General features: G+C 35.6%; 1 protein-coding gene across 7 annotated transcripts in view; it reads right to left on the reverse strand.

The window, feature by feature from the left end:
* The window catches only part of TMEM161B (transmembrane protein 161B), a 73,712-nt gene that overhangs the window by 43,933 nt on the left and 17,582 nt on the right, over window positions 1-12,197 (reverse strand). For 2 of the 7 annotated variants that reach the window (XM_065919722.1, XM_065918181.1), the window contains exon 1: window positions 6,163-6,246. The exons of 2 other annotated variants lie outside the window; for them this stretch is intronic. Coding sequence is in view for 2 of the 5 variants with exons in the window: in XM_065917330.1 (XP_065773402.1) it covers window positions 6,163-6,266 (104 nt within the window). In the remaining 3 variants the exon portion in view is untranslated. Of the gene's footprint in view, window positions 1-6,162; window positions 6,267-12,197 lie in introns of those variants that run through there. 3 more of the 7 variants (XM_065917330.1, XM_065912144.1, XM_065919214.1) reach the window with 2 other exon arrangements.

Consider the following 12,197-nt stretch of genomic DNA (forward strand, 5'->3'; position numbering starts at 1 on the left):
CTCCATACCAACAATTTGTAAGTGGAACACTAGAAAATAAAAATATAATCATAAGGGATTTGATTTAGGTCATACCTGAATGACCTAGTGGTTTTCCCTACTTTCTTCAATCTGAGCCTGAATTTTGCAATAACTGGCCTGATGCACTAAGCCTTTCAAATATGGGCTTAGAAAAGAGATATAAAAGCTTATTAGTCTTACATTTGATGTTAAGAATAATGGTTACAAAAATACAATTAAAGACAAATGCTTCACGTTAAACAAAAGAAGCATGATGTAAAATTACACATAAAATAATCACATCCATGAGGGGAAAATATGAAAAGATTAGAAGGAAATACAACAAAATTTACATAGAGACTATCTTTAGCTGAAAGGAATATAGTTTGTTATCTCTTATTTTTTCCTTCTTATTAATTTATTGTCTTTTCCTATATCACAAGTATGTATTGTGCTAATAAAAAAAAAAACCAGAGTAAGTATTAATAGAATTTTCAACAAAACTGAACCTCCTGCATTTAAGTTAAACGGTATCTTCTGACATTTACTTTGGCTACTTTCACTTTAATTCAAACAGTCAACACTGTCTCAGATAACAAAGCCAACTGTGTTAAACTCCACTAAATCACTGAAATAATTTTTCAGTAATTTTCTTACATAAACCTCTCACATAAAATAATATCAGGTTACAAACTTTCTTACTAAGGCAATTTCAAGACCACTAAAAAAAAATACTAGAAAATACAGAATGTATTGACCTAGATTCATTAGAAAAAAAAATTAAACAGTAATGCTATTTAAAGTGAACTACTTAAAAATTTTTTTTAGAAGTAAAAATTTCAGAAATTTAAAATGAAAATCTAAATATGAACAAATATGGAAAAGCTGGGTACTGAGAGAAAGCTAAAAACAGCTTTAATACATAAATAATCATACAAAACTCTTTGACAAGATAGGTCATAACACAGTTTTGGTCTCTATATTCTAAATCTCAAAATAATAATTTAGACGTGAAAAAAGACTTAAAACAAACACCACCTAAAACCTAGAAAATCTTTCAGTACAAGTAACTAAAATATTGTTTATTACATATAAAAACATTCTCTTGTTACTTATTGGAAACTTTACTAGAACATCATGACATTCTGGAACAGATTAAGACAGCTAAGGCAGGAGAGCAAGGACTCAGGCGTTCCATAAGGGTAGTAGCTGAAGGATTGAACCTTTCCCTTAGGTCATAGGTCCCACCTACTGTGCATTTGAATAGTAGGTTTCTCTCACCCAAGGGAATTTGGAAATTCTTAGATCAGGCAACATGCAAAAGAGAACAGGCAAAAAGAATTAAGAGCAATTGAACAGGGTGTTGTCACATCCTCTTTACCCAATAAAGGATGAGACAAAATCAGAATAAATCCAACCATAATATATTTTGAGTCAGGGACATATGAAGGGAAGTATCAGACCAAAGTGAGAGCCTAGGGGGATGAAGGGGTAGAGAAAAATGCATAAGGTTTGAGCTGAACAATCAGAACAGAAAGCAGGTTCAGCAAGGAAGCTATAAAGGACAAAAAGCCAAATCTTGCTCCTCATGCAAAACCCACTATTCAAATGTACAAAGAATGTAACCTACCACTTACCTCTCCATGAAAAGAGGGGCCAAGCAAACTTCAAAACAAAAAGGAACTTTAATTACAACAGAAAGTAGAGAATACCGGCTACAAAGCAGTGGTATGCTGGACACGATAAAGAATTAACATCTGTAGGTGATCTGAGCAATGGTTAGAACAAATGTTCAGAGTAAAGGTACAGGGAAACCAACTCCCCACAATCCTTCCTTCCTTTGAAGAGGAAGGGATGGGAAGAGCGACCTGAGCACCAGACTCCACATCTGAGTTCTTCAAGGTCAGTAATTTGCTCACATGTAACAGTAAGAAAGATTTTGTTTCATAAATTCTTATTAAAGCAGGAATGCCTCAACAGTCTAACAAAAAGGCATGTAAAAACAGAATAACATTTTCTAGGAGAAAAACATTTTTCTATTATAAAAAAGTAGAAGGATGGAATACAAAATAATTATGACTTAGTAATGTGGAACACATTTAATCTCAAATGGTGAGGAGAGGTATAATTTTAACAGATGATATTTCTTAAACTCAACTTTACACTTAGCATGCTTTTGGTAATGAGAAAAATGCTGATGTGCCTTTAAATTTAGAATAAAAGATGACTATAGTCCTAGAGAAGCCAGAAGAGTAAGTAAAGACAAACCATATACTTCCTGTAACCTGAGGATATCTTCTAGAAGGCTAAGCACACTAGAAAAAAAGGTAGAAAAAAGAAAACCTGAAATAAATTACTCTGTAAACCGCCAGCAGAAGTCACAGTGGTTGTAGGATACTTTACCTCCACCAAATTCAAAATTCGGTGTAAGTACATTCCAGGACAAGGGTCTGGAGTCTGATGAATAACCATACATCAAATAATTACTAGACTATGAGTCAGACTTCCAGGGTAAGAGGCTGGATCTGTTTCACTTTTCAGTATGTGAACATGAGTAAAGCTACAATTTCTCATCTAAAAATGGAGACAATATTACCTACAACCAAGAAGGACTAGGCACTCACCAATCCTGCTTTTATTTCCCAAGCACAAGGAAAAGTGTATTTCCCAGCCTGCCATGCACTTTTGGTCTGAACCAGTCACAGGGCTCAAGACTACACCATATGGGCAGAAATGATGTATCTACTTCTAAGCCTGGCCCCTAGAATCTCCTGAAAAGATCACAGCCCATTCTCTCTTGCCAACTGGCACAGTTCAGTTCAGTCATTCAGTCGTGTCTGACTCTTTGCGACCCCATGGACTGCAGCACGCCAGGCCTCCCTGTCCATCAGCAACTCCTGGAGTTTACTCAAACTCATGTCTATTGAGTCGGTGATGCCATCCAACCATCTCATCCTCTGTCGTCCCCTTCTCCTCTCGCCTTCAATCTCTCCCAGCTTCAGGGTCTTTTCAACTGGCACAGCATCTAATAAAAAGGACTCCAAAGTAGCAGAAGGAACAGAGGAGCCACAGGACAGAGGAAACAGCCTAGAATCCCTAAGTAACACTGGAATCATCATTTTGTGAAGGAGCAACACAGAGAGTTGCCCTACCCCTCTCAGGTACCCCAATTTGACCTTGATTCCTGCCCTGTCTGTGACTGACAAACTTTTATTACGTTCAGACACTAAGATTTCGGCGGTCATAAAATACCCCAATACACGTCTTCTTCCAGGTTCAGAGTGTAGAGATGCAAATGGGGTAACAGAAATAAAAATTTTCCCAATACAAAGTTTTTTAACATTGTAAAGGTAATATTAATGGAAATAAACCAGGCTAAAGATTATGCACTTTAAAAAAAAACACCTAGATATCCACAATATTAATTACAAAATAAAAATGTTATTTAACCAAGAGCCAGAAAACTAGTCAATTTTTTAGTATAAAAAATCAACAGGCTAATATATAAGCAAAAACTGCAAATTTCTTCAAGGTACTGACTTCAGGAAATTAGCAGGCTTACTTGTTAAGTCAACATAATAGAAACAGGTGCCACTTCACACCTTCCATTCTAAAAGAGACAGAAGTTGATGAGAGATATGGACGGAAACTAATTAACATGATAAAGAGAAGCCATAACTTTTAAGAAAAACATGAATACTTACAATCTGAATATATGATAAAATATTAAGTCAATAGATACCAAAACTAAAGTTTCTTCTGTCATACTTGTGATTAAACTATCGTGGTATCTACACCATCTATTCACTTAAATCTCTTCACTAGAGCCACTCCCCAACCATCCCCTACACTATTTATAATTTTGAAAGTTCTCTCATAAGCTTCTCCCTTTAAATTTCTTCAAGCACTTTACAAACAACAAAGAACGCCCTCAGATTTTCTCCCCTTTCTCTTCCTTCAACTCAGCAACAACGCATGGTTTAAAATGCAAACTGTCATTACTGATCAATATTTTTACATGAGCAATTTAGAAGAGATTTTAGATTTTCTTAATATTAAAAGTGTCATTTCATATCACAAAAGGTTTGTAAAACAGTAATTATTTCAAAATGATAAAATCAATATTCTTACTCAACAGAATTAGGCAACAACGGTCAGAATATAGCTTCATGACTTAAAATTTCAGATTTAATATTAAAGAAAAATATCAATAGATGATCTTAAGAATAAAGAGCAAAACAAAGAAAGAGGAAATGAAACTATAGCAGAAAAGAATCACTAGAAAATCCTGATTGTATTCCTTGGAAACTGATTTGGAATTAGAGATAGCATTAATTAACACTAAAGTTAATCTATTTACAAAAGCAAATCAAAATCACAAAATTTATCAACTTCATGTTTATTTTTGAAGGTTGAACTCCTCTTCAAATTAGCAATATGTATACTTACATGACAGATAAATTGTCAGAAGAGCAGCAATTTTAAATATAATATATTGTTTCAAAATTAACAAAGAGAATCAGTTTTCAATCTCTGGAAGTTTTCGTTTTATAGAAACAAATGGGCTGCAGATTACCTATTAGAAAATAGAAACTGCCTAATGACTAAATAGGGATAAGACTGCCAAGATCGTTAAAGCCAAAAGGGATAGGAAGGCTCCCTAGAGACTCACTGGAAACAAAACCAGAAATGTGCAATTCTCAATAGAAAATAAGCTACCTTAGTATGTATTTTATCTAATTTATTAATTCAGATTCTATTTATTTAGAATTAATAATATTTGCCCAGCAGATATTCACCCTTTCATGATCTACAAAAAAGGGTTTTTGCTAAGCAAAACAAGTAAGCAAGACTACACAGGGCATTAACCTACAGAATTAAAAACTAGTCACTGATGATTTACTTTTTTTACTTATAAATATCTTTGATGAAGTTTTCACTTTACTGAAACTTTAGTCATTATTTACTTTGCTAATAAAAACACTGTTCTCTCACACTTTCCATACACATGCATATGTGTGCATGTCAGTGTTCAAAAAGCCTTTTTGGACAATCTAAATAGTATTTTCCTACATTTAAACACTGATACAGAACAAGCATAAAGCATGAAAGAATACACTTAAAACTGAAAAATAAATTAAGCTTTGTGGATAGAATGGCCTATTATTGGTCTTGCAATATATGAAATCATTAGGCGGATAATAGCTGTCCATTGCTTTCTAACTTAAAGTGAAGGAAAAGTCGCTCAGTCGTGTCTGACTCTTTGCGACCCCATGAACTATACAGTCCATGGAATTCTCCAGGCCAGAGTACTGCAGTGGGTAGCCTTGCCCTTCTCCAGAGTTCTAACTTAAAAGGTCTAAACAAAAGAAAACTGATATACCAGTCAATAACAGAATCTATTTATTTATTAGAGACAAATAACTGGAGTAAAACTATAGTCATGGTACCAAACCTATAATTTACCTTTCATAATAACCAAAATTGTGGGATGTATTTGTGTATGCAGAGTTTTACTGCTTTTGCCTCATGATATCTCTATTTAACTGTATTTAACTGCTGTACTGTTTATTTTATTCTGTAACTTTCAGCAAGGTAACTTAGTTCCTCTCCATGAGGGGACAGTAGTGGTAGGAAGCTTATAGTGCACTAAACAAAATTAAAAGCCTATGAAATAACTTCACTCCCTCTTTGCTAAATTAAAATCTAAAATTATTTATTAACAGTAAAACAAAGAACTCCTAACTCTTACAATACTCTCAACTAAGCCACCAATAAGAGAGCAGGTGCTTTGAGTCATTTTTTCCAACAATGGTGAAAATTTAAGGACTTCAGTTTACAGTCTCTTCCTCTTGTTGACCAACTTTTTTTTAAAGGTAACTAGAAAAGTCAGGTGATAGTTCCACTGTGATTGTTCAAAAAGCAATCGAGAAGGAAGAGACTAAATTCTTGACAATGATCATCCTATTACCTTTGCACTCAACAGATAAACTACTACTATCTCAAGTAAGAGTTTAAATAAGGAGGCTGGATTTTTCTTGTAATTTTCCTTTTTCATGTTTTTAGAAAACTGGAATTAGCACTTAACTTCTAGGAGGTTAATCAGTCTGGTAAACTGACAGAGAGGAAAGCGCCATCAGAATCAGCCTAGCCTTGCCTTACCTGCCATTACAGAGCAGCCATCGAGCAAGAGAATAGTGAGGTAGAATCTTCTGCATGGCACTGGCCATCACCATGGTGACGACCAGCTGAACACCTATCACGCCCTGTGTAAAGAAAGAAACACATGAGTTTAACATGAATGAATTGAGATTGGAGGAAACCACTGAAAAGCTTTCTATAGGTTTTGAAAATTATACTTTGTAAGAAAGATGGATTTACTATCAAAACACCTATTATTCTGCCATACAGGATCTCACCTCATAATCCTCTACAAGTTATCCAAGGGTCACATCCATATTAACAAAAGTTAAATCACAGAGCATACACATTCAAAATCTATTTCCAAAAAATCTTCTCCATTACCTGAGTGTACCAAAATGAAGTGGAAAATAGTGATTTTTTCCCCCATCCTTCTCCAGATTTACTCTATTCAACACACTTAGAACACCAACCTGGCTAGCTCTAAAAGCAGTATGCCTGTTTTTTAATTCTAGGGTGGCAGTGAATGACTCAAGAGCATTAACTATACCAAATGTGGATGGTGGAAAGTCACAAGCAAAAAAATTTTACTTCATCCCATCATCACGAACTTTTAATGGATGGGCTTTTAACAAGGTCCCAAAATGCCCATTGTTCTCATCAATTCCTCTCTGTTCTCTGGAATACCTAATTCAAACCTTCTCCCATCTCCCCACACCTCCAACCTCCCTCAAACTTCTTCCTTCTTAAAAAAAAAAAAAAATTATTGAAGTATAGTTGATTTATAATCATAGCAAAGTGATTCAGTTTCACACACATACATATACATGTACTTTACACACATATTCTTTCCCATTACAGGTTATTACAAGATATTGAATATAGTTCCCTCTGCTATCCCTTAGGACCTTGTTTTTAGTTATTTTACATATAGCAATTTGCATCTGCTAATCCCAAACTCCTAATTTATCCACTCCCTCCAAAATTCTCTCAACTCAGTAGAGGACAGCTTCCAGTTCACAGAGAATAAAACAATCGCATCACGTGAGAACTCTCATTTGACACCAACAAGCTCACAATCACTGGTATCTGCACCTGTCTTCCTCCACACCCTCCAGAAACGTAGTAACAGAGTATCTTCAGTGTAAAGCAAGCTCCTCAGTGCTTCAGAGCCCAACCTCTCACGGATTTTCAGGAACCTCACCCACCGAACAGCTTCCCTCCTGTTGCTGTTCAGCTGCTAAGTCGTGTCCAACTCTTGGCGACCCCGCGGACTGCAGCACGCAAGGCTCCTCTGTCCTTCACCACCTCCCGGAGCTTGTTCACTCATGTCCACAGGGTCAGCGATGCTGTCTAACCATCACATCCGCTGCCGCCCCTTCTCCTTTTGTCTTCAATCTTTCCCGGCATCAGGGTCCTTTCCAATGGGTTGGCTCTTCGCATCAGATCTCTTCTCTACTTAAAACCTATTAGTATTTTAATACCTTTCATCTTTATAAAAAAATAACAATAATTTCCCCTTATTCTTTATTTTCTCGTCTATAAAATGAAGCTAATAATTCAGCTGATCTACTAATCAAGCTGTGGTTAATAATTGTGCCTGTTTCAGAGAACGCAGCCAATACTTGTTATTGTCATAATTATCATTCCTATTAAGGGATAAGTTTTTTTTTTTTAATTTCAAGAAGAGAAGGCTTTTCAAAAAATAACCATTACTTCTATAAGAAATAAATTTAGAAAACAAAACAAATGGAATCATGCCATAAAAAATAACATCAGTCTCCTAAGTGATAAAAGAACACTAAAAATTTTTTTGAAAAAATCAGACTTCACTGATTTTAACAAACTGTTCAATCAACTGTACATCACTGTAACAAATGTACTATCATGATGTGGGATGCTCAAAGTGTGGGAGGTTGTGCATGTGGCAGGACAGGGGGTATCCAACTCTCCATACTCTGATCCATTTTGCTGCAAAGCAAAAAGTGCTCTAAAAACATGAAATTTTAAGAAAAATCAAATCAAATTTATTCATAGAGAAAGAGTGTAAGTAGTGTCAAAATAATTGGAAAAGACATTTGTAACTCATATCATAAAGGGGTAATTTGTTGTTGTTTAGATTCTTTCGCAGCTCCCTGGACTGTAGCCCACCAGGCTCCTCTGTCCATGGGATTTCCCAGCTAGGAATATCAGAGTGGGTTGCCATTTCCTCCCCAGGGGATGTTCCTGACCCAGGGATCAAACCGGTGTTTCCTGCACTGGCAGGTGGATTCTTTACCACTGAGCGACTTGGGAAGCCCAAAGATATTATTTACTTGTTAGGTATTATATAAAGTTCTTACAAGTCAATTAGTAAAAGAACAAATGCCTAATTTAAAAAGAACATATATGTACCGAGAGTTCTTTAAAAAAGGGAGCAAAATGGCTCTTAAACAGGACTGTTTTTAAAATGCCTTTGAAACCTGTCTCAATTCTGGTTTCACTGTGGATATTTTAATGCCTTAAATTCTACCAATTGGGTTAAGGTTCAGACCACTTTTATATTCTCCTAACATCAAAGGTTTTTGAAGACATTTTTGTCTTTTTTCTTTCACATCTCCTATCATGTGCTTTTACTATCTAATTTTCTATATAGTTTGTGATAGAAGTTCTGCAATCTCCATACAGTGAATGCCATTACAAAGAACACTTTCAGGCAGAACAAGGCCAAGAAATATATTAGCAAGTATGTCAGAAGGTTAGTCTATTTGAGATTACAGACGTAAAAGCAAAAGACAATTTTTTTAGTCAGAGAATCAGGGAAAGTTTCGTGGACAAAGTGAACCTCCATCTAGCCTTCTAAGAAATCTGAAAGTATCATAGAATCTTCAAGGTCATCTAGTACAATCTCTCACAAACATACGTAACAATTTATTAGAGTGTAAGCTCCTTAACAGCAGAAAGTGTATCTTAGTCATATCTAATAAATGTTACAGGTATTAAATGGCATTTCAGAAAGACTGATCTGGAAGATATATGTATGTATGTATGTACATATATATACATGATGGACTAACTCATTGGAAAAGTCCCTGATGCTGGGAGGGATTGGGGGCAGGAGAAGAAGGGGACGACAGAGGATGAGATGGCTGGATGGCATTACCGACTCGATGGACATGAGTTTGAGTAGACTCTGGGAGTTGGTAATGGACAGGGAGGCCTGGCGTGCTGAGATTCATGGGGTCGCAAAGAGTCGGACACAACTGAGTGACTGAACTGAACTGAACGATGGACTGTGATGAACTGGGGATAAAAGGCATCTTACCAAACTCTCTCCTCTTATTCCAAATCACTAAGCATAATGAGACACTGCTGATAAACGCAGGACTAAAGAATGCAAACCATGTGAAGGCAAAAATAAATAAAAATCAGCAAACCGGACTGACTAGCATAAAAGCAACTAGGCTTCAGCAATGGGCAATGATCCACACCAAAAAAGATAACAATTTAAATTACAATGGTATCTCTGGTTGTAAGAAGAAAAATGTATTCTAAAGATATTGTTGAAGAATTCAGAGAATGATGGTATACTGAAGCAAATGAGGAACTAAAGAGATCAATCTCGTGAAAGGCAAACATCATTCTCAATGTTGAGCTAATGTTTGACTAAAAAACATTCAAAAATGTAACTTCACTCTATTCACTTATCTTACTATGCCATTTCCATCTTTTTAAAATAAAGTTGAAAGTACTTTCTCAAAACCTCATCTGTTTACTGCTAAATATATTAGTTTTCTTTCAACTTTCTAACAGAAGTCAATCAACCTTTCCAAGAATAAATCAGCTGTCGGGTAACTAACTATATATGTGGACTGAAAGAAAATGTTGTTTTTTTCCCAATAGAACAATCCACCTAATTTTTTTGAGAAATAGTTTTTAAATTATGTAGAAAATATGTCCCCAAAGTTAATCCTTTTCATATTTATTTGGAAAAGAGTCCTTGGAATATATTTTCAAAATGACAACCATTTTACAGAATTATATATTATCAACTTAATATGTTGTTAGTACTAAACTTAGATCTACTTTTGAGACATCACCATGCAACTGACAATCACAGTGTACATGCCAGGGATTAACATATTAAGATATACTCATTAATTAAGAGACACAATTATGTGAAATTTAAAAACAAATTTTAATAATCTGCCTTCACTGACCAACTTGAGTCCATGTATATCTAAGTTTGTACAAAACAGAATTTTTGAAATGTTTAGTTTAAAAACCAAATTCCCTGAATATCTTTATTTTTAATTAAAAGCTAATGCTTAAGTAAATTTAACCACAAACAAACATAAACTTCACACAAAAAAACTATTAAACTGAGTAGATACGCACCGATACAATAAAGTCCATCATGGCTGAAGTTTCAAGCACACAACCTTATGGGTCATTGGCCAAGTGGCCTTAATGGTTTCATTAGGGCCTCAAAACAATAACTTGACCAAAGAGATGGCTTCTGTCCAGATTGGTTGCCCCTAGGCTCCAATTCTCTTGATAACTGGAACTGGGAAAAGTCATTTATGAAATAGCTCGTAAGCTCCCAAGAAGGGTGAAACATTGGAGCAACTTAGGTTTCAACCTTTCCACATCTATTAACCTGAGGCCATGAAGAGCAACAAAAAGTTATTTGCCTTTAGTTTATAGAAGAACGATCATTTCAATTTTTGTTAGTAATCATTTCTGGGTAGGTTAAAAAAATTCTTACCAAGGAAAATTAAGCAATTCTCCAAGAAATAAAATATATCAAATAGCAGTATTTTATCTTGGTTGACAATATTTATAATAAAACTCCCCAAACTTAAAGAAAAACATGTTGTAATTTTAAAATTCAAACTTGGAACAATATTATGTCAACCTCAGTGGAGCTGACATTTTGTTTCATTTCACTAAACTAACTCTCCTGTTGACAAGAAGACTGAAAGCAAAGTATACACTGTTTATGATCAGAAGGCATATCAGCAACATACTTGAAGTCAAACCACCCCAAATGGTTTTAATGATCATTCACCCTCCAATAAATGAGAAGGGAAAAAAAAATAGAAAGAGGATAGTACCCAATGACCTTCCCATTTTTGGTTTTTTAACTTTTTACATATTTTAGTGATAGCTAGACATGTTGAGACAGACTTCTTACAGAGGTTCAAATAACTTACACTACAAAAGAAGCTGTGAACTTCGTTACTTCAATCTAGATTTACATAAAACTTAGAATCACACATGGAGCATTTAAGCAAACCATCTCCCAACAATTTACACATGAGGTTATCAGGGTCCAAACAGCAGAGACCACAGAACTACCCAGTCACAAACTTATCCAGAACCCAGATTCCTAGTCCAACCTAATGTTTTTTCCTCTAAGCTGTTTCAGTGCATTCAATGAACATTTACTGCGCAGCAAACTACATGCACTGAACCACTTGCACACAATAGGGAGAAACAGCACAGTCCCTGTCATCACTGAGAAGTCAGGCCAATAGTAGAGCAAACTGTTCTTGGTCAGTTGCTCAGTCTTGTCTGACTCTGCAATCCCATGGACTGCAGCCCGCCAAGCTTCCCTATCCTTCACTATCTACTGGAGTTTGCTCAAACTCTTAATACAAAGTGATGAGAGGACAGGCAGAGCATTCTACCAGAATGCAGCGTGAGACAGCGAGCAGACATACTAAGGGACAAGAGCTGTGAGATGGTATCTTGGAAGGTAAAGGCCCAGCAAGACTCCACGGGCTCAGCTTGGCGAACCACCAGTGATACCTGCTTCACACAGGATGCCAGTAGGCCAAAACCCGATACTGAAGGGCAAAAACCTACAGACTTAAGAATTCAACCTGAAAACAATAAAGAAATCCATGAAAAGTAATAGAACCAGATCAGAACTTAAGAAAAGTCACTCTTTGCAGACTCTCTTAAATTGGTGGTAAGAACTATCTAGAATCACTATTTAGCATGTGACAAATGAGTTAGAGTCTCGATCAAACAATGCTAAAAATCTATAAATTCAAATTACATCACCATAG

This window comes from Muntiacus reevesi, chromosome 1, assembly GCF_963930625.1.
Source record: "Muntiacus reevesi chromosome 1, mMunRee1.1, whole genome shotgun sequence".
Taxonomy (NCBI): Eukaryota; Metazoa; Chordata; class Mammalia; order Artiodactyla; family Cervidae; genus Muntiacus; species Muntiacus reevesi.